The following is a 27,497-nucleotide window of genomic DNA, read 5'->3' as shown; positions in this document are numbered from 1 at the left end:
AACAAATATCCTAACACTGAGGGATGACCAAAGAGGAGAAGACTGTAGTTACGGTGTCACTAACACTGGAGGGAGCAGTTAATCTGGAGACAAAAACAGGAAATTGAAGACTTACAAAACTATTTATGTCAGCCTTCACTGTAGAGGATGAGAATAAAACGACAACAATACAATAAACAAATAATAAAACAAGATGAGAAATGTATTGGGGTTAATATTTGTAAAAAAAAAAAAGGTCATGGGGAAAATCACACTGATGATAGATAAATCTCCAGGACCTGATGATTTCCACTCTACTGAGCAGTTCGAAAGTGGCATACATATAGGGCCAGAGAAACAAGCAACCTTCTCTAAAAACGGCTTCTATTAACTAAGCTATCCTCCGTAAAAGCATCCTCCAGACAGTCAACTGTGGAAGCCCTCGCAGCTACGGAGACAATTCTAAAACCTCAAAACGTTCACTTACGCGGAGACAACGCAAGGTTTCAACTACCAGCCTCTCTTTAAAAAAAGACTAAACTGTTTCTATTTTTAGAAGTATAATTTTATCTTCATCTGTAACTAAACTTTGTGTGGATATAGAACCCTACAGTGCGGAAGGAGGACATTCAGCCCATCGAGTCTGCACCAACTCTCTGAAAAGACACCCTACATGGACCCACTACCCCGCCCTATCCCCATAACCCACCTAACCTTTGAACACTAAGGGGCAATTTAGCATGGCCAATCCACGAACCTGCACAGCTTTGGACTAGAATCCCTACAGTGCAGAAGGAGACCATTCGGCCCATCAAGTCTGCACCAGCTCTTGGAAAGAGCACCCTATGTCCACGCCTCCACCCTATCCCGGTAACCCAGTAACCCCATCTACCCTTTTGGACACTAAGGGGCAATTTATCATGGCCAATCCACCAACCTGCACATCTTTGGACTGTGGGAGGAAACCGGAGCACCCGGAGGAAACCCACGCAGACACGGGGAGAAAGTGCAAACTCCACACAGACAGTGACCCGAGGTCAGAATCGAACCCGGTCTCTGGCGCTGTGAGGCACCAGTGCTAACCACTGTGCTACCACACTGTGTTCGTAACTTTATTTTTTTCTTCACTTCCAGAGGGTGAAATAAACTAACCCTCTTCATTTTTAAGTAACAAGGGATTTGTTACATGCACACACGGAGACACGTATATATACACACACACACACGTACGCAGACACACACACAGTCACACACACATACACACACAAACACACACACAGGAATGCACATACACACAGACACATATACACACACAAACACACAGGCACACACACTCTCACACACACATCCATGCACTCACACACATATGCACACACATATAAACACAGACACGTTAATATGCACACAGACACACATATATACACATACAAACGCACACAGTCATACACGTGCATACAGACTCACACAAACATACCAAAAACACACATTAAAATTTGGTTTAGTCATCCAGATAGGTTTTTTCCATTTGTTTATTAGATATGGGTGTCATTGGCATTTATTACTGTCAGGAAAATGAGGAATTATAATATCTTTCTTTTGGAATAACACTTTGTCATATTTGTCATATAGTGAAAAAAGGCTGGTGGGGTTATAATTGGTGTAGTTGGATTAAGAGACAGAGATACTGCAAGGGTTTAAACATCAGTACGAATGTGTGAAAGAAGTGGGGTTGGTATACTCATGAACAGAGGGAAACAAGGGAAACTTAAATAAGAATTTACATAAGGTAATAAAATAAGTTGTTTTGAAGTCGGGTGCTTTTGTTCAAAGAGGAGCATATACAAGTTGCAAAATTGGAAGTAAATGAGGCAAAGATGGAGTAAGTTTACTTTTTAAAATAAACAAGCTATGACGTAAAATAAATAAATTTGATCAGTTCTGGGAAAAGGGAACTTCCGTGAGACTGTTTGAAACAATAGAGGGTGGACAGAACAAAGGGAAAGAACACATTTAAGAAAGCATTGAAGCCTGTGGAAGAGAGTTGCTGTTTAGATCGCCCAGAAGACAGTGTGGTGGCACATATATCTCCAAACAGATAGTGTGGTGGCTGCTAACAGCTAAAATACACAATGTGGACAAGGCCAACCTTGGCGAATCAGTTTGCTGTCATCATCAGAGAACACCCCAAGAGCAATAGGGCATTGTGTAGTAAATTTACTGGAATTTTAGAGATTTAATAATCTATATGATTGTTGCAATCAAAAAAGGGAAGGTTAGCTCTGAGTGTAGTTTAAACTCCGGTTTGTGATACAGAACAAGGCCAGTACTGGTTGAGGTTATTAATGAAGGCCCCGCTTTCTCAACCTGCCCCTCTCCTGAGGTGTGGTGATCCTCAGGTTAAATCACCACCAGTCAGCTCCCCCCCTCAAAGGGGAAAGCAGCCTATGGTCATCTGGGACTATGGTGACTTTACCTTTAGGAATAGGTGACTGGAGCAAAGGCAGGTAAATGGAGTTAAAGTAGAATGCAGAACAGGGTTGAGATGTTGAATGGCCACTGTGTCACTGTACCTCCATGCTATCATTGATTCTAAAATGTTAGGGTTCAGATGATTTCCGGTGTGTGAAAATAAGGTCCTTTTTAAAAACAAGTGATTCATAAAACTCCCAAAAATCTAGAGCACGTTTCAAATTAAATGTGAACATCTTAAAGTTGGGATAATGACTGCTGTAAGTAGTATTTGTTACCATCCCAGCTGATGTTACTACTGGACAAGTTGGATCCCAGGGTCAAATCTTGTTTGATAGATCCTGGGTGGGATTTTCCGTCCCATTGCACCCGTTTTCTGGTGCAGTGTGCCCCCGCTGATAGCGGGATCCTCCGTCCCATCAGCCGCCCAATGGAGTTTCACATTGTGGTACTCCCACATCCGGAAATCCGCGGGCGTAAGTGCGCTGCCAGCAAAGCAGTGGATCATGCCAACGGAGAATCCAGCGCCTAACTTTTTTTTTGTTTAAAATCATGGAGGGCAGCTACTGAACAGAGTCACAAGAGTCTGCTGATGTCCTTTCAACAACAGAATAGAACATTTATTAAACAAGGACAAAACAATATTACACTATTCATTCAACCACAACTATAACTTTACAGATATATACAGAATCCTAAGGATAAGTTACAAAATCTATGTTATACTGTAATGTTCGCAGTAAGTACACAGTCCATGTCAAGCAATAGGCGAACTGCGACAGATGGCACCAAAGTAGAAGCAATGGACCCTTCACCAGCTTCCCCAGATGGTTGTCACATGGGTCGCACTGGAACTCTGTTTTACACATTAGTGATTTCCAATTGTTGCTCTTAAAGAATTTGCTTTGGACTCCGCTCACAATTAAAGCTTTCTCTCAGATGTCTTCATCAAGGATTCATCTCCAGGATTGCAACACCTCCTTCTGAGGTTCCTCTCCTCTGGATGTATTCAAGCTTTGTTCCCACGCAATCTCTCGGGTGCCATGTCGTGCCAGCAGAACACCGGTGCTTCACAAGTCCATAGTCAAGAGTTACAGATCTTCAGCTGTCTCCTTGAATCTCTGCTTTCTCACAGCCGATATTGCTTTCCATCTGCTTCCTGTAACTTTGTCTTTTATCTCAGACGTCCTTTCCTTGTTCCTCATTCTTTAATTCATTGAACAGGATTTGTATATGATGCCTGTCCTTGTTCCTTGACATAGCTGTTGTCTTTGGACTTTGTCCTGTCTCCCCCTGGTTTTTGGAACTTTCCTTATTTAGTTTGGGACTTGTTCTCTGTCCCTTTGCATGTCCTGCCTGTAGCAGCAGTTTCTGTGAACTGGTGGGTATTTCTGGATCCTTCTTCCAACTGAAGCAAAACTGCATTTTTCTGTCACTGCAGGTCCTTTGTTGTTAGGTAAAAGCACAGCTTTTCCCACTTTAAAAGTCACATAACCTCATTAAAATGCACGCATCCTTTAAAGTGAAGCTAAAACTCAAATTTCCTTAAGACATAATTGCAGAAATATAAATTGAGCTTAAACTTAAAGGTAAAATTTAATCTTAAAGCCACAGCTTATGCACAACACACACAAATATCACCATAATTGCGGCAAATTTGTGAACCCGTTCACCGAGAGCAGAAGTGCCAATGTGGGTGCAAAATATCTCGAGACTCGAAAAACCACCAAAACATCATTTCAATACTATCAGCAAACTTTCTGCCATATCTTCCCCCCCACATTACAATTCCACCCTGGCTAATACCCTCTTCTACATGTGGGAGGGGCGGGGGAGTCCCATGTGAGTTGGGGAGGTTGCTCCTGTCCATGGTGGGGGGGGGGGGGGGGGGGGGGGTGCATTGGCCTCCAGTGTGTTTCGCGGAAAGGAGGATGGTTCCTGTGTTGCCATTTTGGACCCAATCCTGGGAAACCTGGCTGCTGGTTTTTCTAACCCTGTCCTGCCAGGGTGACAACATGGGCCACACCTCCAAATGTGTTCTGCACAGAGTACTGGACTATCTGGCGACGAGGTCGGCTGTGCAGCCTGAGAGCTGCACGTAGGTTTTCTCAGCTCACCCAGCATTCTGAAACTTCCATCCAATAACCGCAGACTTCGGGCTCGATCGAGTGGCCTCACCCAGCTCGGTGACGCGATGCGGCTGTTAAATATCGCGAAAGGCCTCTTGCAAGATTTACGATGCTTGGAATGCCTAGCGAGATCTAACGAGATCTCATGAGACATTGTGATCTGGATCCTGTCTGATGGGGCGTGATCCAGATTTACATGCAGTCAAGCTCACTTAAATATATCAGCATCCGATGCTCCCAAGGCCCGGGAACAAATGGCCGGGCTTCGGAGACCTTGCCATGGTGGCGTTTAGCACAGTCCTCCACAAACATGCACTTGGGGGGTGTCTCCTAGGCCATCGGAGGCCTCTAGGTGGCTGGGCTTTGGGCAGGATGGTACCCTGGCACTCCTGCTGGCACCTGGGCACCTTGGCACTGCCAGCCTGGCATGATCAGGGTGCCCGAGTGGCACTGCCAGGCCGACAGGCTCTGCCTTGGTGCCAGGCTGGCAGTTCGAAGATACCCGGATGGTAGGTTTCTGGGCCAGGGATTGGGCCTGGGAGTGCCCTACCATTATGTGGTGGGGTGTGAGGGGGCTCGAGCACCCCGAACAGGTAGTTTGGGGCGTTAAGGGGGTCCCGAGGCTGCTGTGGGGAGTCTGAGAGGGGATCGAGAGATGGGGGTGGCTCAGCTCATCAGCAGGAAATGAGGCCTTGGCGGGGCATTCCTCGCTGAGGCCAAGAAAAACAGCATCCCATTTGATAGCGGGGTCATTCTCAGACTGAGAACGGTAAGAAACACCCTGCTAAATCCACCCAAAATAGGACTCTGGTTCCTGTTAAATCGCGCCCGACATCCATTTCCCAACATTCTACACTATAAACAACGATTACCCTCAATGAGGAAAATACAGAATTAGTTTTGTGATTTCTTCTTAAAAAATCACCAAATGTCTTTTTGGCTCAATTTGTTTGTTTTTTTGTTGCTATTCCATGGGTTTAATTACTTATTTGATTCAAAGGGATATATTCCTGATCCTGGACGCTATACGTTCCTTTCCTATTTTTATTGCGCCGCAACAATAATGCTATGATGATTAGAATGATGACGATGATTGAGATGATTGAGATGAGTACATACTTCGACCAGTTCTTCCTTATTTCATCTGTGAAAACATTAATAAAAATATCAATCATTGATTGATTTCAAAGCAATATATTCTGAAACTCCTGATAATTTCCAAAATCCATGGCTCATTTGCAGTATGAGCATATTTACTGAGAGCCTGCAGTGGTTCAGGAATGTAGCTCAGCACCACCTTCTCAAAGGTCATTCTCAATAAATAGCCGGGCCAGAGACGCTCACATCCCATGAAAGAATAAATAAATAAATTTAATAGAATCTCCAAGTCTGCTGTATTTTTTAAATATAAATTTGGTGTACCCAATTCATTTTTTTCCATTTAAGAGGCAATTTAGCGAGTCACCACCACCATTGTGCCCCTGGCATCAGTCCTATCCCACACATCCATACTCCCCCCTTCTCCTAGGGGGCGATTCAACCCCACCCTCCGGAAGGCCGTTCACACCCCACACCACATGCTAGCACCCATACCGCCCGCCACAGCCAGGTGCTCTGCACACACACGGCCATTAGCTGCGGGACTCCTTGTGCTGCCCAAGTGTCTCACACTGTGCATAATCTGTCCCCCAGGAGAAGGCAGCCCATAACCGCAGAGATTAGGAGAAGACTGGAGGTGGTCCATTGGACCTACGGCCCCTCACCGTCGCAGAGCAGAGGGGCATGGACCTGGTCGGTGGGGCTAGAGAACAGGGTTGGACAATGAATTGCAATGTATCTATGGCACATCTGCCACCCACCCACCCCCCGCCCTCACCCACGTTCTAACCATGCGTCTTGTCTTTTGTCTTGCAGGTTCAGCTGGCTTTGAGGTAATCCATCTGGGGTTCCCCACCCCCAGCCACAACCTAACGGCTCACCTGGAGACCTTAAGACCATAAGACCATAAGACATAGGAGTGGAAGTAAGGCCATTCGGCCCATCGAGTCCACTCCACCATTCAATCATGGCTGATTTCAACTCCATTTACCCGCTCTCTCTCCATAGCCCTTAATTCCTCGAGAAATCAAGAATTGATCAACTTCTGTCTTAAAGACACTCAACGTCCCGGCCTCCACCGCCCTCTGTGGCAATGAATTCCACAGACCCACCACTCTGGCTGAAGAAATTTCTCCTCATCTCTGTTCTAAAGTGACTCCCTTTTATTCTAAGGCTGTGCCCCCGGGTCCTAGTCTCCCCTATTAATGGAAACAACTTCCCTACATCCACCCTATCTAAGCCATTCATTATCTTGTAAGTTTCTATTAGATCTCCCCTCAACCTCCTAAACTCCAATGAATAGAATCCCAGGATCCTCAGACGTTCATCGTATGTTAGGCCTACCATTCCTGGGATCATCCGTGTGAATCTCCGCTGGACCCGCTCCAGTGCCAGTATGTCCTTCCTGAGGTGTGGGGCCCAAAATTGCTCACAGTATTCTAAATGGGGCCTAACTAATGCTTTATAAAGCTTCAGAAGTACATCCCTGCTTTTATATTCCAAGCCTCTTGAGATGAATGACAACATTGCATTTACTTTCTTAATTACGGACTCAACCTGCAAGTTTACCTTTAGAGAATCCTGGACTAGGACTCCCAAGTCCCTTTGCACTTCAGCATTATGAATTTTGTCACCGTTTAGAAAATAGTCCATGCCTCTATTCTTTTTTCCAAAGTGCAAGACCTCGCACTTGCCCACGTTGAATTTCATCAGCCATTTCTTGGACCACTCTCCTAAACTGTCTAAATCTTTCTGCAGCCTCCCCACCTCCTCCATACTACCGCCCCTCCACCTATCTTTGTATCATCGGCAAACTTAGCCAGAATGCCCTCAGTCCCGTCATCTAGCTCGTTAATATATAAAGAGAACAGCTGTGGTCCCAACACTGAACCCTGCGGGACACCACTCGTCACCGGTTGCCATTCCGAAAAATAACCTTTTATCCCAACTCTCTGCCTTCTGCCTGACAGCCAGTCGTCAATCCATGTTAGTACCTTGCCTCGAATACTATGGGCCCTTATTTTACTCAGCAGTCTCCCGTGAGGCACCTTATCAAAGGCCTTTTGGAAGTCAAGATAGTTAACATCCATTGGCTCTCCTTGGTCTAACCTATTTGTTATCTCTTCAAAGAAATCTAACAGGTTTGTCAGGCAAGACCTCCCCTTACTAAATCCATGCTGACTTGTCCTAATCCGACCCTTCACTTCCAAGAATTTAGAAATCTCATCCTTAACAATGGATTCTAGAATCTTGCCAACAACCGAGGTTAGGCTAATTGGCCTATAATTTTCCATCTTTTTCCTTGTTCCCTTCTTGAACAGGGGGGTTACAACAGCGATTTTCCAATCCTCTGATACTTTCCCTGACTCCAGTGACTTTTGAAACATCATCACCAACGCCTCCACTATTTCTTCAGCTATCTCCTTTAGAACTCTAGGATGTAGCCCATCTGGGCCTGGAGATTTATCAATTTTTAGACCTTAGTTTCTCTAGCACTTTCTCCTTTGTGATGGCTACCATATTCAACACTGCCCCCTGACTCTCCGGAATTGTTGGGATATTACTCATGTCTTCTACTGTGAAGACTGACGCAAAGTACTTATTCAGTTCCTCGGCTATTTCTTTGTCTCCCATCACAAAATTAGCAGCGTCATTTTGGAGCGGCCCAATGTCAACTTTTGCCTCCCGTTTGTTTTTAATGTATTTAAAGAAACTTTTACTATCATTCCTAATGTTACTGGCTAGCCTACCTTCAAATTTGATCCTCTCTTTCCTTATCTCTCTCTTTGTTATCCTCTGTTTGTTTTTGTAATCTTCCCAATCTTCTGACTTCCCACTACTCTTTGCCACATTATAGGCTTTCTCTTTTGCTTTGATGCATTCCCTAACTTCCTTTGTCAGCCATGGCTGCCTAATCCCCCCTCTGATAACCTTTCTTTTCTTTGGGATGAACCTCTGTACTGTGTCCTCAATTACTCCCAGAAACCCCTGCCATTGCTGTTCTACTGTCTTTCCCACTAGGCTCTGCTCCCAGTTGATTTTCGTCAGTTCCTCTCTCACGGTAGTTACCTTTATTTAACTGTAACACCTTTACATCTGATTCTACCTTCTTTCTTTCAAATTGGAGATTGAATTCGACCATATTATGATCACTGCCTCCTAAGTGTTCCCTTACTTTAAGATCTTTAATCAAGTCTGGCTCATTACATAACACTAAGTCCAGAATGGCCTGTTCCCTCGTGGGCTCCATCACAAGCTGTTCCAAAAAGCCCTCCTGTAAGCAATGAATTCCCTTTCCTTGGGTCCACTGGCAGCATTATTTACCCAGTCCACCTGCATATTGAAGTCCCCCATGATCACTGTGACCTTGCCTTTCTGACATGCACTTTCTATTTCGTGGTGCATTTTGTGCCCCCGGTCCTGACCACTGTTCGAAAGGCCTGTACATAACTCCCATTATGGTTTTTTTGCCTTTGTGGTTCCTCAACTCTACCCACACAGACTCCACATCATCTGACCCTATGTCGTTTAGTGCTATTGATTTAATTTCATTCCTAATTAACAAGGCAACCCCGCCCCCTCTGCCCACCTCTCTGTCTTTTCGATAGGTTGTGAATCCCTGGATGTTTAAATGCCAGTCCTGAACCCCCTGCAACCATGTCTCTGTGATGCCTACCACATCATACCTGCCAGTCACAATCTGGGCCACAAGCTCATCAACCTTGTTCCGTACACTGCGCGCATTTAAATGTAGCACCTTTAATTCTCTATTGGCCGTCCCTTTTTGTTTTCTTAGTGTGGTGGACCTTGGTTTACTGAGCCTTTCCATACACTGTGTCATATTTTGTGGGATGGGGACAATCGTAACCACTCTTGAGTTTTGTCTGTTCGTGTTTTGTTGTATTCCTAAGCAGCTACGCTTCCCACTGATTACTTCACCTCTTGGTTCCCTGACTTTCCCTTCCCCCCCAATCTTTAGTTTAAAGTCCTATTGACCACCCTATTTATTCTTTTCGCCAGAACACTGGTCCCAGCTCGGTTCAGGTGGAGACCATCCCAACGGTATAGGTCCCCCCTGTCCCAAAACTGATGCCAGTGTCCCATGAAAAGGAACCCCTCATTCCCACACCACTCTTTCAGCCACGTGTTAACTTCCCTTATTCTTGCCTCCCTATGCCAATTTGCACGTGGCTCGGGCAGTAATCCGGAGATTATGACCCTTGAGGACCTGTTTTTTAATTTGAATCCTAGCTCTTTATAATCTCTAAACAGGTCCTCTTTCCTAGACTTGCCTATGTTGTTGGTACCGACATGGACCACAACAACTGGATCCTCCCCCTCCCTCTCCAGTATCCTTTCAAGCCGGTCAGAGATGTCCCGCACCCTAGCACCGGGCAGGCAACATACCATGTGGGACTCTTTATCCTGCTCACAAAGGATACTATCTATCCCCCTGATAATAGAATCCCCTACAACTACAACTTGCCTATTTACTCCCTCCCCTTGAATGGCCTGCTGAACCATGGTGCCTTGGTCAGCTGACTCATCCTTCCTGCATCCCTGTTCTCCATCCACACAGGGAGCAAGTGCCTCATACCTGTTGGACAGGGTCAAGGGCTGAGGCTCCGGAGTTCCTGACTGCTGGTTCCCTTTACCTGCCTGACTTGCAGTCACACCCTGCTGTCCCTGGCCACTGGCAGGATTTAAACTACTTACTCTGACAGGTGTGACTGCCTCCTGAAACACAGTGTCCAGGTAAGTCTCCCCCTCCCGGATGTGCCTCAGTGTTTGAAGCTCAGACTCCAGCTCATCAACTCTGAGCCGGAGCTCTTCGAGCAGCCAACACTTACTGCAGATGTGGTCGCTGCAGCTCGCAATGGGATCTGCCAGCTCCCACATCAAGCAGCTCAAGCACATCACCTGACCAGCCATCACTAATTAATTAATTTATTTAAGTTTATGGTGGGGGCAGCTTCAGCCAATCAGACACTACCCTGCACTTTTAACTGAAAAACAGCACGATTAGATTAACCACTTACCTTTCCTGGTTACCTCGCTGCACCAAACTACCAAATTCTCACTGTCTGTATCTCTCTCACTCCGGCTGTGTCTCTTTGACCTGCGCAATGCTAATAATGTAATATAATAATGCTAATAATAATATAACATGGCACTTACCTCACACCAATGGATCTTATTATTAGGTTAGAGGAGGAGGGCGGGTGGGAGACACTACACGTGTAGTGTCTCGGGTTTCCTCTCCACCAGAATTTATTGGTTGGGGGGGGGGGGGGGGGGGGGGGGTTCTTCCCAGAAGACTGCGGGTCGAAAAAAATAAAACAGAAAAGAAGTGTTTTTTTTAAAGGAGAAACTTACCTCCCAGAAATCACTAGCGCACCGCTCCCGCTGAAATCGACTGGCCTGCTCCTGTGAAGGTAAGTGTTTTTAAAGGAGAAACTTACCTCCCTGCTTACTTACTTACTTACCCGCTGGTGCCCCTTACCCTGCCCCGCAGGAGTCCAGCTACCTGCAGGGGAAGAAGGTGGCGCCGACTGCGTGTCCAACCCTGGCCATCACCACATTGGTGGCATCCATGGTGGAGGCCTTGGGTGCGATATATTGGCTGTGGGTCAAGATGTCCAGGGCGTTCTGTGCAGCCGGTGGCCGAGGCACAGGACAGGGCGGCCATGTCACAGCAGAGCCACATAGACATTGCAACAGCGCTCAGAGCTTGGCCCAGTCACGGCTGCAGGCGTCGAAAGCATTGGTCTAGCGCTGGCTGACCTGAGCCAGTCACAGGGGGATGTGGCCCAGTCCCTGTGCTCCATGACTGCAAGCATGGAAACCCTGATCGAGACGAGAGCGGGATTGCCAGGTGATGGTGGACCCCCCCGGAGCTCGCTACGGCCACACACCATCCCAAGGAATAGTCTGGGGGCCATTGGGCACCCCGAGGGAGGAGGAGGTGGTGGAGGCAATGCTGGTGACTTCCACAGGAAAGGTGCTGGAACACCTCAGTTCCTCTATATCTCCCCTACCTGAGCTTGGCGCATCGAATGGACAAAAGCCATAATCGGGTGGCACCACACCCCCCGTGACAGCCAGAAAAGCCTGGTCATTCCAGAGGACGGCCACCAAAGGGGACCCAGGGCACAGGGCGAGAAAAGCTGCAGGCTGCCTCCACCTCTGATGTCTGCCTGGGGGACCACCTAAAAGGAGTGTTAGGTCATGTAAGGTCAGAAAGTTAGACAACAGTTAAGTTGTCAGGGGTGAAACACATATGTTAGTGCTAGAGGTTTGAGCTACCAGTGGCCAGGCCGCCTAGTTGGTGAACCTGGAGGAGATTAGATTGTCCCATGCACGGCAGCCCTGGCACACATGTTATGTATCTTCCTGTGGCTGCCCGAGCCCCTTGCCCTGCTAATCCTTGCCCTCCGCATCATCCTCCTCGTTGGTTGAGGCCTGGCGTCTTCCTCAAGCATGTCGCTCCTCTGCTGCGCAATGTTGTGGAGGACGCAGCAGATCACCATGATGGGGAGACTCTCCTAGGGATGTATTGGAGGCCCCTCCAGAGCGGTCCATCTTCAGGATGCCAGTGCACCGCTCGATGACACTCCTGGTTGCAGCATGGGCGTCGGGTGCAGACATGTATGATGTGCAGCTGGTGGTCACATTGAGGGTTCGCGGCGGTTCTCGTAGGGGGACATGTGTCCCGTCGATCACCCCATGACCAGGAGCATCTCGGCAATGGCGGTGAATTCCGGTGCCCAGGCAACCTGGTGGCTCGGTCCATATTCAGATGGACATGTTGTGCCGCCTGAGCACATAGGAGCTCCGTTACGATGCTTATGCACCTGAGCGCGGAGCTCTGTGAGATCCGAGGCAGGTCGCCACTCAGCGCCTGCAAGGACCTCGTGGCAAAGAAGTTCAGGGCGACCATCACCTTGGTGGCAAGCCAGGAACCGGTATCCTCCGACATACCCCTGCGGTTCCAGGTGTGCCATGATCCGGCAGATATGCCGTACGGTCTCACTGGTCAGCCACAGTCCTCGGCGACACGCACAGTCGGGCAGGTCCTCGTACGACAGGCTCTGTCGGCATCCATGGAACCTGCTGCGGCGCCTCTTTCCCACCTCCTCCTTGGTCTGTTGGACGGCTGGTTCTCCAACGTCACCAGCTGGCCTCTGCTCCACTTGGGCAGGCTCCGGTTCTGCAGGGCCATCTTTTAGGAGCTCCTGCTCGTGAAGCCTCACTGCGTCTGCCATGGATGCGGATACCAGGCAGATGCCAACCAATCCTGGTTAGATACCGAATTCCAATTTCTGCAGGGGGTTAAGGGCAGACATTTTAGCAGAGTGAGCAATCCCAAAGGGCTACATGGTAGCCCTTGCTTGTACTGCAGCCCCTGCCCCCGCATACCCCTCCAATTCCGATTCCCAACAGCACATTTGACCGTACCAGCCCCCCCCCCCACTTTCCCCTCAGCTCGGCACGAATATGGCCGGTGGCACTCTGTGCGTCGAGGGGCCACAGTGGGCAGTTAGTGTGGTGCACAACCTGAAGGCTGCCTTGCAGACCGCGGCACTGGCGGTCTGTGCCGGGATACCTCAGTCCCAGGGGGCACCCGGATCCAACAGCCCATCCACGGCTACTGGGTCGGGCCAATTAATGAGATGCTAATGAGATGTTAACATATGCGCACGTACATTTTGCAAGCCCACACCGGCGAGCGGAGTGTAACGCATTCAGACCGATATCGAGGATTTGGAGCATGGCGTTCCGTTGGGCATCCAGTGCCAACCTCGATTTTCAGCTGAAGAGCGATACTGCGCCCGATCGTGATTCACAATTGCAGCGTCGCGGGACGGGTAAACCCAGTCTGACTATTTATTCATTGAATTCTGACCAACATTACAAACTGACCTGTGACCCTGATGTCCACTTCCTTCTCTTCAATTCCATATCGATTGGTTGCTCTACATTTATAAACTCCTTGATGTCCTGATGTTGCGTGGGAAATACGGAGGACTCCAGAGGAACCAATCTCAACATTGCTGCTGTTACTGGGATCTTCCCACTTTAATGTCGGTGTGGGATTTCCATTGGAATTGCAGATCATTGTAACCTCATCACCTTTCCTGACGGTTACTGGAAACCCTGACACAGTTTTGTTATTTACTGATATGGTTGTGTCTCCTGGTTTATCTGGAAAAGAAATGTGAAACAATATGAAAATGGGAAGGTGTTTGGAGAATCAGCACAGCAGGGGTGGGACACAAGTTCAGCCCCATTGCCAGTGAGTTCCCAATTCCAGCCGTGTCAGTGTGGGACACATTCCACACTTTGTACAGAAACCGAAGCCGGGAAACTCAATGGTGCTAAACGGCACCTCAGATGCAATATGGTGCTGGGAGTGCACAGCCCATCATATTGGATCGAGCTGCTCCTTCGGCATCCAGAACAGCGACTGGAGCTATTTAAAACAATACATTTAATATTCTAAATAGGATTTTATTGTCTCTGTATAAACCTTTTGTGACATTGCAGTGTCCCAGTGTTGGAGTGATAAACTCACGCAGCAACTCCTGGTGCTACCAGGCAGCACTGGGCTTTTCACCAGCACTATTTAAAGGGCTTATCCAGTACTTACAGGTTAGATGCTAGTTGGTCATTGAAGCTGATGATTAACATGTGAACATTCTGCAGCTCTTTTTCTGTCTGTGGAAACTATATTCTGATTGCTGAGAAGGAGATTTTGGTGCTGGTGTTGCACCAACTTTGATTGTTTCCAAACTGTTACAACCATAACACATTGTGATTGGCCCCACTTCCCCGTCACTATGAGAATTGAAGCCCAGCCATGTACTGCAGTTCACTGAGCTGCCAACACCTCGCACCATGGACCGGCACTGTGTGGATTCACAGCTGTACCTCTCCTCCTGCAGTGTTATTGCTCGGACAGTCTGGGCAAACAGAGTGGGAGGAAGGTGCTTCTACACACAAAGAGGAACAAGAGGAAGAGAGTGTCACTCTGGATCACTCGTACTCATGTCCCAGAGGCTAGTTACAGAGCAGCATTGTTAGAGGCCGAGAATGGTCCATCCATGGTCGTTGCACTATAGGAAGGGTGTGACTGCACTTGAGGCATTGCAGAGAAGATTCGCCAGGATATTGCCTGGACTGGAGCAATTCTGCTTTGACAGGAGGCTGATTTGTCTGGGGTTGTTCTCCTTAGAGCAGAGAAGGCAGAGCTCTGAACCTGACTGAGGTGTACAAAATTGTGACGTACATAGATAGATTAGATAGGAAGAAAGATTTCCCCCAAGTAGAGGTGTCAATAACCAGGAGGCACAGATTTAAGATCAGCGTCACGGATGTTTGAGGACATTTGAGAAAAGTCTCTTCACGTAGACGGTCGTGGGAATCTGGAACTCGCTGCCTGAAAGGGTGGTAGAAGCGGGAACCCTCACAACATTTAAGAAACATTTAGATGAGCACTTGAACACAGTCACACACAAGGCAAGGGCTGGAAAATGAGGTTAGAATAGATCGTTGCGTGACACCTGGCATGGCCTGCATGGGCCAAAGGGTTTCTCTCTGTGCTGCAAAAATCTAGAACCCATTTGTCCCATCATCAGTCAGGATAGAATATAGAACATAGAACATTACAGCGCAGTACAGGCCCTTCGGCCCTCGATGTTTCGCCGACCTGTGAAACCACTCTAAAGCCCATCTACACTATTCCCTTATCGTCCATATGTCTATCCAATGACCATTTGAATGTCCTTAGTGTTGGCGAGTCCACTACTGTTGCAGGCAGGGCATTCCAAGCCCTTACTACTGAGTAAAGAACCTACCTCTGACATCTGTCCTATATCTATCTCCCCTCAATTTAAAGCTATGTCCCCTCGTGCTAGACATCACCATCCGAGGAAAAAGGCTCTCACTGTCCACCCTATCCAATCCTCTGATCATCTTGTATGCCTCAATTAAGTGACCTCTTAACCGTCTTCTCTCTAACGAAAACAGCCTCAAGTCCCTCAGCCTTTCCTCATAAGATCTTCCCTCCATACCAGGCAACATTCTGGTAAATCTCCTCTGCACCCTTTCCAATGCTTCCACATCCTTCCTATAATGCGGCGACCAGAATTGCACGCAATACTCCAAATGCGGCCGCACCAGAGTTTTGTACAGCTGCAACATGACCTCATGGCTCCGAAACTCAATGCCTCTGCCAATAAAAGCTAACACACCATACGCCTTCTTAACAACCCTCTCAACCTGGGTGGCAACTTTCAGGGATCTATGTACATGGACACCGAGATCTCTCTGCTCATCCACACTGCCAAGAATCTTACCATTAGCCCAGTACTCTGTCTTCCTGTTATTCCTTCCAAAATGAATCACCTCACACTTTCCTGCATTAAACTCCATTTGCCACCTCTCAGCCCAGCGCTGCAGCTTATCTATGTCCCTCTGTAACTTGTAACATCCTTTCGCACTGTCCACAACTCCACCAATTTTAGTGTCATCTGCAAATTTACTCACCCATCCTTCTACGCCCTCCTCCAGGTCATTTATAAAAATGACAAACAGCAGTGGCCCCAAAACAGATCCTTGTGGTACACCACTAGTAACTGGACTCCAGTCTGAACACTTCCCATCAACCACCACCCTTTGTCTTCTTCCAGAAAGCCAATTTCTGATCCAAACTGCTAAATCACCCTGAATCCCATGCCTCCATATTTTCTGTAGTAGCCTACCGTGGGGAACCTTATCAAACGCTTTACTGAAATCCATATACACCACATCAACTCCTTTACCCTCATCCACCTGTTTGGTCACCTTCTCAAAGAACTCAATAAGGTTTGTGAGGCATGACCTACCCTTCACAAAACCGTGTTGACTATGATTAATCAAATTATTAATTTCCAGATGATTTTACACCCTATCTCTTATAAACCTTTCCAAGATTTTGCCCACAACAGAAGTAAGGCTCACTGGTCTATAGTTACTGGGGTTGTCTCTACTTCCCTTCTTGAACAAGGGGACAACATTTGCTATCCTCCAGTCTTCTGGGACTATTCCTGTAGACAAAGATGACTTAAAGATCAAAGCCAAAGGCTCAGCAACCTCCTCCCTAGCTTCCCAGAGAATCCTAGGATAAATCCCATCCGGCCCAGGGGACTTATCTATTTTCACCCTTTCCAGAATTGTTAACACCTCCTCCTTATGAACCTCAAGCCCTTCTAGTCTAGTAGCCTGAATCTCAGTATTCTCCTCGACAACATTGTCCTTTTCCTGTGTGAATACTGACGTGCGTGAACTGGAGTTTTACACAAAATAAATACAGACAGTGTTATGGGCCAGGGTTTAGAGAACCCCAAAGTGTATCTTGGAGTTCACCTGACCCACAACGTTTACTTGATTGTGGTATGGGGAGCACACGGCCCACTCTACAGGTGTGGGACAGCAGAAATGGAAAAGTATTTTTTAAAGCAAAACAATGTTTATTCTATGAACTCAAGTTAACCTTTTTAAAACATACAGTGAACATCTTAGCAACCATTAATTCAAATACAACCCCCAAAGAATAAAACACTAAGTAATCCTTAATAACTTCCCAAACAACAACCAGAAGACAAAAGAAACAAGTTTTAACAGAAGCACATCAGGTTTACTTGAAATGAAATGAGAATCGCTTATTGTCACAAGTAGGCTTCAAATGAAGTTACTGTGAAAAGCCCCTAGTCGCCACATTCCGGCGCCTGTTCGGGGAGGCTGGTACGGGAATTGAACCGTGCTGTTGGCCTGCCTTGGTCTGCTTTCATAGCCAGCGATCTAGCCCTGTGCTAAACCTGTGCATTCACTGCTGAAAACATTTATAATTCTGAATTCACCAAATGATCAAGAGATAGTCTTTTCATGGCAGAGAGAACAACAGTACACCTGTCTGGCTTCAGCTCCAACACTGAAAAAAACGAAACCAAAAAAACACAGACACACCCAAGCTTTTCTCAAAGTGAAACTAAAAAGCAGAGCCAGAGCTCAGCTCCACCCACACTCTGATACCACTGCAGTAACATGAGCAGACAGACATTTCTTAAAGTGACATTCTCATGACAACAGACTTTTGTAAACCAACATTAACAAACTGATATAATATTTCAATCCTCAAAAGATTAATTATTTATTCATTGAATTCTGACCAAGAAACAAACTGACCTGTGACCCTGATGTCCACTTCCTTCTCTTCAATTCCATATCGATTGGTTGCTCTACATTTATAAATTCCTTGATGTCCTGATGTTGCGTGGGAAATACGGAGGACTCCAGAGGAACCAATCTCAACATTGCTGCTGTTACTGGGATCTTCCCACTTTAATGTAGGTGTGGGATTTCCATTGGAATTGCAGATCATTGTAACCTCATCACCTTTCCTGACGGTTACTGGAAACCCTGACACAGTTTTGTTATTTACTGATATGGTTGTGTCTCCTGGTTTATCTGGAAAAGAAATGTGAAACAATATGAAAATGGGAAGGTGTTTGGAGAATCAGCACAGCAGGGGTGGGACACAAGTTCAGCCCCATTGCCAGTGAGTTCCCAATTCCAGCCGTGTCAGTGTGGGACACATTCCACACTTTGTACAGAAACCGAAGCCGGGAAACTCAATGGTGCTAAACGGCACCTCAGATGCAATATGGTGCTGGGAGTGCACAGCCCATCATATTGGATCGAGCTGCTCCTTCGGCATCCAGAACAGCGACTGGAGCTATTTAAAACAATACATTTAATATTCTAAATAGGATTTTATTCTCTTTGTATAAACCTTTTGTGACATTGCAGTGTCCCAGTGTTGGAGTGATAAACTCACGCAGCAACTCCTGGTGCTACCAGGCAGCACTGGGCTTTTCACCAGCACTATTTAAAGGACTTATCCAGTACATAGAACATAGAAAATACAGCACAGAACATGCCCTTCGGCCCACGATGTTGTGCCGAACCTTTGTCCTAGATTAATCATAGATTATCATTGAATTTACAGTGCAGAAGGAGGCCATTCGGCCCTTTGAGTCTGCACCGGCTCTTGGAAAGAGCACCCCACCCAAACTCAACACCTCCACCCAACACCAAGGGCACTTTTGGACACTAAGAGCAATTTATCATGGCCAATCCACCTAACCTGCACATCTTTGGACTGTGGGAGGAAACCGGAGCACCCGGAGGAAACCCACGCAGACACGGGGAGGACGTGCAGACTCCGCACAGACAGTGACCCAAGCCGGAATCGAACCTGGGACCCTGGAGCTGTGAAGCAATTGTGCTATCCACAATGCTACCATGCTGCCCTTAAGAACAAATAAATCTACACTATATAATTTTCCCGTAATCCATGTACCTATCCAATAGCTGCTTGAAGGTCCCTAATGTTTCCGACTCAACTACTTCCACAGGCAATGCATTCCATGCTCCCACTACTCTCTGGGTAAAGAACCTACCTCTGATATCCCTCCTATATCTTCCACCTTTCACCTTAAATTTATGTCCCCTTGTAATGGTTTGTTCCACCCGGGGAAAAAGTCTCTGACTGTCTACTCTATCTATTCCCCTGATCATCTTATAAACCTCTATCAAGTCGCCCCTCATCCTTCTCCGTTCTAATGAGAAAAGGCCTAGCACCCTCAACCTTTCCTCGTAAGACCTACTCTCCATTCCAGGCAACATCCTGGTAAATCTTCTTTGCACCTTTTCCAAAGCTTCCACATCCTTCCTAAAATGAGGCGACCAGAACTGTACACAGTACTCCAAATGTGGCCTTACCAAAGTTTTGTACAGCTGCATCATCACCTCACGGCTCTTAAATTCAATCCCTCTGTTAATGAACGCAAGCACACCATAGGCCTTCTTCACAGCTCTATCCACTTGAGTGGCAACTTTCAAAGATGTATGAACATAGACCCCAAGATCTCTCTGCTCCTCCACATTGCCAAGAACTCTACCATTAACCCTGTATTCCGCATTCATATTTGTCCTTCCAAAATGGACAACCTCACACTTTTCAGGGTTAAACTCCATCTGCCACTTCTCAGCCCAGCTCTGCATCCTATCTATGTCTCTTTGCAGCCGACAACAGCCCTCCTTACTATCCACAACTCCACCGATCTTCGTATCGTCTGCAAATTTACTGACCCACCCTTCAACTCCCTCATCCAAGGCATTAATGAAAATCACAAACAGCAGAGGACCCAGAACTGATCCCTGCGGTACACCACTGGTAACTGGGATCCAGGCTGAATATTTGCCATCTACCACCACTCTCTGACTTCTATCGGTTAGCCAGTTCGTTATCCAACTGGCCAAATTTCCCACTATCCCATGCCTCCTTACTTTCTGCAAAAGCCTACCATGGGGAACCTTATCAAATGCCTTACTAAAATCCACGTACACTACATCCACTGCTTTATCTTCATCCACATGCTTGGTCACCTCCTCAAAGAATTCAATAAGACTTGTAAGGCAAGACCTACCCCTCACAAATCCGTGCTGACTATCCCTAATCAAGCAGTGTCTTTCCAGATGCTCAGAAATCCTATCCTTCAGTACCCTTTCCATGACTTTGCCTACCACCGAAGTAAGACTAACTGGCCTGTAATTCCCAGGGTTATCCCTAGTCCCTTGTTTGAACAGGGGCACGACATTCACCACTCTCCAATCCCCTGGTACTTACAGGTTAGATGCTAGTTGGTCATTGAAGCTGATGATTAACATGTGAACATTCTGCAGCTCTTTTTCTGTCTGTGGAAACTATATTCTGATTGCTGAGAAGGAGATTTTGGTGCTGGTGTTGCACCAACTTTGATTGTTTCCAAACTGTTACAACCATAACACATTGTGATTGGCCCCACTTCCCCGTCACTATGAGAATTGAAGCCCAGCCATGTACTGCAGTTCACTGAGCTGCCAACACCTCGCACCATGGACCGGCACTGTGTGGATTCACAGCTGTACCTCTCCTCCTGCAGTGTTATTGCTCGGACAGTCTGGGCAAACAGAGTGGGAGGAAGGTGCTTCTACACACAAAGAGGAACAAGAGGAAGAGAGTGTCACTCTGGATCACTCGTACTCATGTCCCAGAGGCTAGTTACAGAGCAGCATTGTTAGAGGCTGGGAGTGGTTTATCCATTTGTCCCTTCATCAGCAAGGATGGAGTGGAACAGGAGACAATCAAAATAAATAAATAACAGAATGTTGTAACACAATGTGACCCTCTGGATCAAAATGGAGTGACTGAAATGCTGTTTCAATCCTCAAAAGATTAATTATTTATTCATTGAACTCTGACCAATGTTACAAACTGACCTGTGACCCTGATGTCCACTTCCTTCTCTTCAATTCCATATCGATTGGTTGCTCTACATTTATAAATTCCTTGATGTCCTGATGTTGCGTGGGAAATACGGAGGACTCCAGGGGAACCAATCTCAACATTGCTGCTGTTACTGGGATCTTCCCACTTTAATGTAGGTGTGGGATTTCCATTGGAATTGCAGATCATTGTAACCTCATCACCTTTCCTGACGGTTACTGGAAACCCTGACACAGTTTTGTTATTTACTGATATGGTTGTGTCTCCTGGTTTATCTGGAAAAGAAATGTGAAACAATATGAAAATGGGAAGGTGTTTGGAGAATCAGCACAGCAGGGGTGGGACACAAGTTCAGCCCCATTGCCAGTGAGTTCCCAATTCCAGCCGTGTCAGTGTGGGACACATTCCACACTTTGTACAGAAACCGAAGCCGGGAAACTCAATGGTGCTAAACGGCACCTCAGATGCAATATGGTGCTGGGAGTGCACAGCCCATCATATTGGATCGAGGTGCTCCTTCGGCATCCAGAACAGCGACTGGAGCTATTGAACACAACGATTAACATATTCATCTTTGGATCATGCAATAGGACCATAAGATATAGGAGCAGAAATAGGCCATTCGGCCCATCGAGTCTGCTCTGCCATTCAATTGTGGCTGTTATTTTCTCATCCCCATTCTCCTGCTTCTCCCCATAACCCCTAACCCCTGATTAATCATGAACCTGTCTATCTCTGTCTGAAAGACCCTCAGTGACTTGACCACCACAGCCTCCTGTGGAAATGAGTTTTACAGATTCACCACCATCTGGCTGAAGAAAGCCCTCCTCATCTCAGTTTTAAAGAATTGTTCTTTCAGTCTGAGGCTGTGCCCTCGGGTTCTAGTGTCTCCAACTAGAGGAAACATGCTCTCCACACCCACTCTATCCAGGCCTCTCAGCGGTTGACCGTCAGGGTGGCACACCGCTCATCGTCTGGATCGATGCTGTACACCGACAGCGGCTGGTATCTTCGATTCGGGGACAGCCTGTTTTTTGTCACGACACCGACTCGAAAAGGCCCCTTCGGGTCCTCGGTGTCACTGCTGTGTGGGAGGTCGGAATCGGACTCGGTGACCGTGGGTTGAATTGCCCGGACATTCCTGCGAGGCTGGCTGAAGTGATATGAATTGGCAGGCTGAGCTGTTCGACAACAGGCAGCATAGTGGCCAAGTTTGCCACATCGTAGGCATTGTCGAGATTTGGCAGGGCATTGCCGTTTTAAATGGGCGGAGCCACAGTTGCCACACGTCGTAGCGTCAGCACGTTCGCTGCTCCACCGTGCATGCGCGGTGCGGTCGTGCATGGTGCGCGCCTGCGCATTACATTCTTCGCCGTCGCCGTCCCCTCGTTTGGTGCGCACAAGTGCGGGAGTCGGCGAAAAGCGCGCAAAATGGCCGCCCTCATCCAGGCTGAGGCCCTGGAGTTGCTCAATCACTTGGACCCGTTCCGCCTCGTGGGGACCTTGCCGCGCCGTTTCAGCCGCTTGGATGTGGGAATACCGACTGGTGGCGTTTTCGTGTAAGACTCAGGTCTCGATGGCGGTCGCTCGGGTGAGCTGCTTTACTTCGAGGAGCTGCTGACGTAGGGGGTCCGACTGAACACCGAAAACGGTCTGGTCGCGTATCATGGAGTCGGAGGTGGGCTTGTAGCTGCAAGATTGCGCAAGGATGCGGAGGTGCGTGAGAAAGAATTGGAAAGGTTCGTCCTTACCCTGCAAACTCTGCTGGAACACGTAGCGCTCAAAACTTTCATTCACCTCTATGCTGCAGCGAGTGTCAAATTTGAGGAGGACCGTCTTGAACTTTGTTTTATCTTCATCATCCACAAAGGTGAGAGAATTGAAAATGTGGATGGCATGGTCCCCGGCCGTGGAGAGGAGGAGAGCGATCTTCCTGGTGTCCGAGGTGCCCTCCCTGTCTGTGGCCTCAAGGAAGAGCTGGAAGCACTGTTTGAATATCTTCCAGTTGACCCCTAGGTTGCCGGCGATGCGGAGCGGCGGCGGCGGGCTGATGTTGTCCATGTTGCAGGATGACGGAATGCTGGCGGAAGGCAGATCACTTGCAGGTAGGTCTAAGAAGTGCTAATATCCCTCAACTCCTGGTATCATATTGTGTTGGGTGTTCTGGATCCGTGGAACACATACAGGTCACCAACACTTGAAATAGTGTTGTATCATTAACTGTTGAATTATTGAATGATTTTATTGAATCATTAACTGTTTAACATACTCTGACTGTGGGTTAACACGATACCAGCTTTAACTAAAGACCTTTGCCTTGTCCTAACCAGTCGATGCACTCAGCACATGGTGAATATCTGTGCTGCAGGCTGTGAGCTCTGTCCTCCTAGCTAGCTGCAACTCGAATGAGTGGGAACTCTGATGCCCCCTGTCCTTATAGTGCGTGTGCTCTCACTGGTGATTGGCTGCGGTGTTGTGTGTGTTGATTGGTCCCACTGTGTGTCCATCAGTGTGTGTCTGCACCATGATATACTGGTGTATATTATGACACATGTTACATGTTGATGCAACAGAAATACATTCAGAGAATGCACTGTCTCAGGGCAGTTAGCAATGTTTCCTCTGATGCTGTTTGCTGTTCTGCTTCTTTCACTGGCCAGTACTTTTTAAATTGCTGCATGGTCCACGTCTTGACGGCAATGTTACTTGTGGTGGTCATTGTTTCTTCCTATAGGCTGCAGTCCTGACCCCTGCGTATCATTGTACCTCAGCAGCTCAGAGGAATATTTGCCGATCGGGAATTTTAATCACTTCGATTAAATGACCATCTGATAGATGATTTGTTTGTGAAATTGATTGGAATAGCTGAGATATTGCTCTGTCCTGATCTTCATGACTGAACAGAATGTTATGTGAAGCAGATCATTGTGTTTACATTCCAAACGGCACAGTCACTGCTTTCTTATAATCCTGGAATACCGAGTGGCAGCAACATTCCCTTATAATCAGAATAGTGAGTGTCACAAATACCCCCTGAAGCTGCTTCTCTTTGATTATATAGGATATATGGACCAGCAACAGGCCATTCCGCCCAATTAGCCATCTTTTATGTTCCACTCAAGTTAATTATCTGAATATGGAAACATGTCAGTAAATTTCTGACTCATTGGGAGGGATGTGTTTGTTTGAAATGATGTAAATCTGACACTCTGCAATTCTGACTACCATGAACGATCTGAATGCTTTCTGATTGCAATGCCTCTGATAAATCGGATTCTTACCATACACCACAATGAAAATGCTGCTATTCTTTGGTGGAACTGATGGATACTCCTCAAAGTGAGCTGTACAGACGATCTCTGTGGGACCAGCCACCTGTGGTGTCCATGCTGCTGTTTGCCGGACAGTATTGTCATTTAACCATGTGGTTGAATTCAATTCTTCACCATCCTGAAACAATCTTACTCTCATCTTGTCAACGGGGTAAACATTTGAGACCTCGCATGTCAACGTCACTTCTTGCTTCACTTCGACGGGCCTTTGGTCAAAGATTCTTGGCGGATCCATAAAAGCTGTAACACAGACAAGAAATTTGCTTCATTTTGATTTGCTGCGATGTGTTTTAGTTCCCAATGGACAGAGCCGAAAATTGAGCATGTAGCCCTATACACACATCCCAGAATTCCATCACACTTGGTCACGGCGAGAAAACTGGAGCCACCATCAGGTCACACGCTTTCGTTTTGAAATTAATTCTTGCTACTCTTCAGACAGCCCAAATATTCAACTCTACTACCTTTGCACCAGTCACTATGAGTATTACAAGCTTATGGACTCACTAATTTACCTTCACTGTGATCTATAATTGCATCTGTCTACACCATCCCAGTTGAGGCTTGGATTTCAGTGTGTGGGATTCAGGCTGTCAATCTTTCAAGTGGGTTTTATTCTCCCTGCATCATGAGATTGGCTGACCTGCTCCGTGACCATCACCTCCTCTGGACACTGAGATGTGCAAAGCAGCCAAATGGATTTCCTTGAGACATCGCTGTCACTGTTAGGAAACCTCAGGCTGCAATCTGAGAAACGCAGGAGAGGGATAATAATATCAGCGCCTGGGCCAGTCTGCAGATAAACATTCTTTGCACCAATTTGTGTGTTGCAATCGAGCAGAGGGAAAAGCAATTTGCATCAAAACCTTGTTCCACTCATCTTAAAACATAGAACATAGAACAGTAGAGCACAGTACAGGCCCTTCGGCCCACAATGTTGTGCCGACCATTTATCCTAATCTAAGATCAACCTAACCTACACCCCTTCAATTTACTGCTGTCCATGTGCCTGTCCAAGAGTCGCTTAAATGTCCCTAATGACTCTGACTCCACCACCTCTGCTGGCAGTGCATTCCACACACCCACCACTCTCTGTGTAAAGAACCGACCTCTGACATCTCCCCTATACCTTCCTCCAATCACCTTAAAATTATGTCCCCTCGTGACAGTCATTTCCACCCTGGGGAAAGGTCTCTGGCTATCCACTCTATCCCTGCCTCTCATCACCTTGTACACCTCTATCAAGTCACCTCTCTGCCTTCTTCGCTCCATTGAGAAAAGCCCTAACTGCCTCAACCTTTCTTCATAAGACATGCCCTCCAGTCCAGGCAGCATCCTGGTAAATCTCCTCTGCACCCTCTCCAAAGCATCAACATCCTTCCTGTAATGAGGCGACCAGAACTGGACACAATAGAACATAGAACATAGAACATACAGTGCAGAAGGAGGCCATTCGGCCCATCAAGTCTGCACCAACCCACTTAAGCCCTCACTTCCACCCTACCCCCGTAACCCAATAACCCCTCCTAACCTTTTTTGGTCACTAAGGGCCAATATCATGGCCAATCCACCTAACCTGCATGTCTTTGGACTGTGGGAGGAAACCGGAGCACCCGGAGGAAACCCACGCAGACACGGGGAGAACGTGCAGACTCCGCACAGACAGTGACCCAGCGGGGAATCGAACCTGGGACTCTGGAGCTGTGAAGCCACAGTGCTAACCACTGTGCTACTGTGCTGCCGAAATATTCCAAGTGTGGTCTAACCAGGGCTTTATAAAGCTGCAGCAAAACTTCGCGGCTCTAAAACTCAATCCCCCTGTTAATGAAAGCCAATACACTATACACCTTCTTAACAACCCTATCAACCTGGGTGGCAACTTTGAGGGATCTATGTACGTGGTCTCCAAGATCCCTCTATCCCTCCACATTTCCAAGAATCTGCCTTTAACTCTGTATTCAGCATTCAAATTCGACCTTTGAAAATGAATCACTTCACATTTATCTAGGTTGAACTCCATCTGCCACTTCTTAGCTCAGCTCTGCATCCTGTCAATGTCCTGTTGTAACCTGTAACAACCCTCAACACTATCACTATCTTATCTCCCAGTGTCTACATAGAACATAGAACATAGAAAATACAGCACAGAACAGGCCCTTCGGCCCACGATGTTGTGCCAAACCTTTGTCCTAGATTAATCATAGATTATCATTGAATTTACAGTGCAGAAGGAGGCCATTCGGCCCTTTGAGTCTGCACCGGCTCTTGGAAAGAGCACCATACCCAAACTCAACACCTCCACCCAACACCAAGGGCAATTTGGACATTAAGGGCAATTTATCATTGGCCAATTCACCTAACCCGCACATCTTTGGACTGTGGGAGGAAACCGGAGCACCCGGAGGAAACCCACGCAGACACGGGGAGGACGTGCAGACTCCGCACAGACAGTGACCCAAGCCGGAATAGAACCTGGGACCATAGATCTGTGAAGCAATTGTGCTATCCACAATGCTACCGTGCTGCCCTTAAGAACAAATAAATCTACACTATATCATTTTCCCGTAATCCATGTACCTATCCAACAGCTGCTTGAAGGTCCCTAATGTTTCCGACTCAACTACTTCCACAGGCAGTGCATTCCATGCCCCCACTACTCTCTGGGTAAAGAACCTACCTCTGATATCCCTCCTATATCTTCCACCTTTCATTTATGTCCCCTTGTAATGGTGTGTTCCACCTGGGGAAAAAGTCTCTGACTGTCTATTCTATCTATTCCCCTGATCATCTTATAAACCTCTATCAAGTCGCCCCTCATCCTTCTCCGCTCTAATGAGAAAAGGCCTAGCACCCTCAACCTTTCCTCGTAAGACCTACTCTCCATTCCAGGCAACATCCTGGTAAATCTTCTTTGCACCTTTTCCAGAGCTTCCACATCCTTCCTAAAATGAGGCGACCAGAACTGTACACAGTACTCCAAATGTGGCCTTACCAAAGTTTTGTACAGCTACATCATCACCTCACGGCTCTTAAATTCAATCCTTCTGTTAATGAACGCGAGCACACCATAGGCCTTCTTCACAGCTCTATCCACTTGAGTGGCAACTTTCAAAGATGTAT

The 27,497-nt window shown here is 47.1% G+C and overlaps 1 protein-coding gene across 1 annotated transcript in view; it reads right to left on the bottom strand.

Annotated features, from left to right (window-relative positions):
• Positions 1–3,076: 3,076 nt before the first annotated feature.
• Positions 3,077–27,497, bottom strand: part of LOC140403216 (uncharacterized) — a 220,242-nt gene continuing 195,821 nt past the window's right edge. The window contains exons 9-13 of the mRNA XM_072490975.1: positions 24,327–24,617; positions 21,039–21,320; positions 17,901–18,182; positions 13,599–13,880; positions 3,077–5,721 (exon numbers count right to left, since the gene is read on the bottom strand). Coding sequence (XP_072347076.1) covers positions 5,555–5,721; positions 13,599–13,880; positions 17,901–18,182; positions 21,039–21,320; positions 24,327–24,617 — 1,304 coding nt within the window. The 3' untranslated portion in view covers positions 3,077–5,554. The remainder of the gene's footprint in view (positions 5,722–13,598; positions 13,881–17,900; positions 18,183–21,038; positions 21,321–24,326; positions 24,618–27,497) is intronic.

This window comes from Scyliorhinus torazame, chromosome 27 (assembly GCF_047496885.1).
Source record: "Scyliorhinus torazame isolate Kashiwa2021f chromosome 27, sScyTor2.1, whole genome shotgun sequence".
NCBI classification, from domain to species: domain Eukaryota; kingdom Metazoa; phylum Chordata; class Chondrichthyes; order Carcharhiniformes; family Scyliorhinidae; genus Scyliorhinus; species Scyliorhinus torazame.
This window is presented reverse-complemented; position numbering and strand designations above follow the sequence as displayed.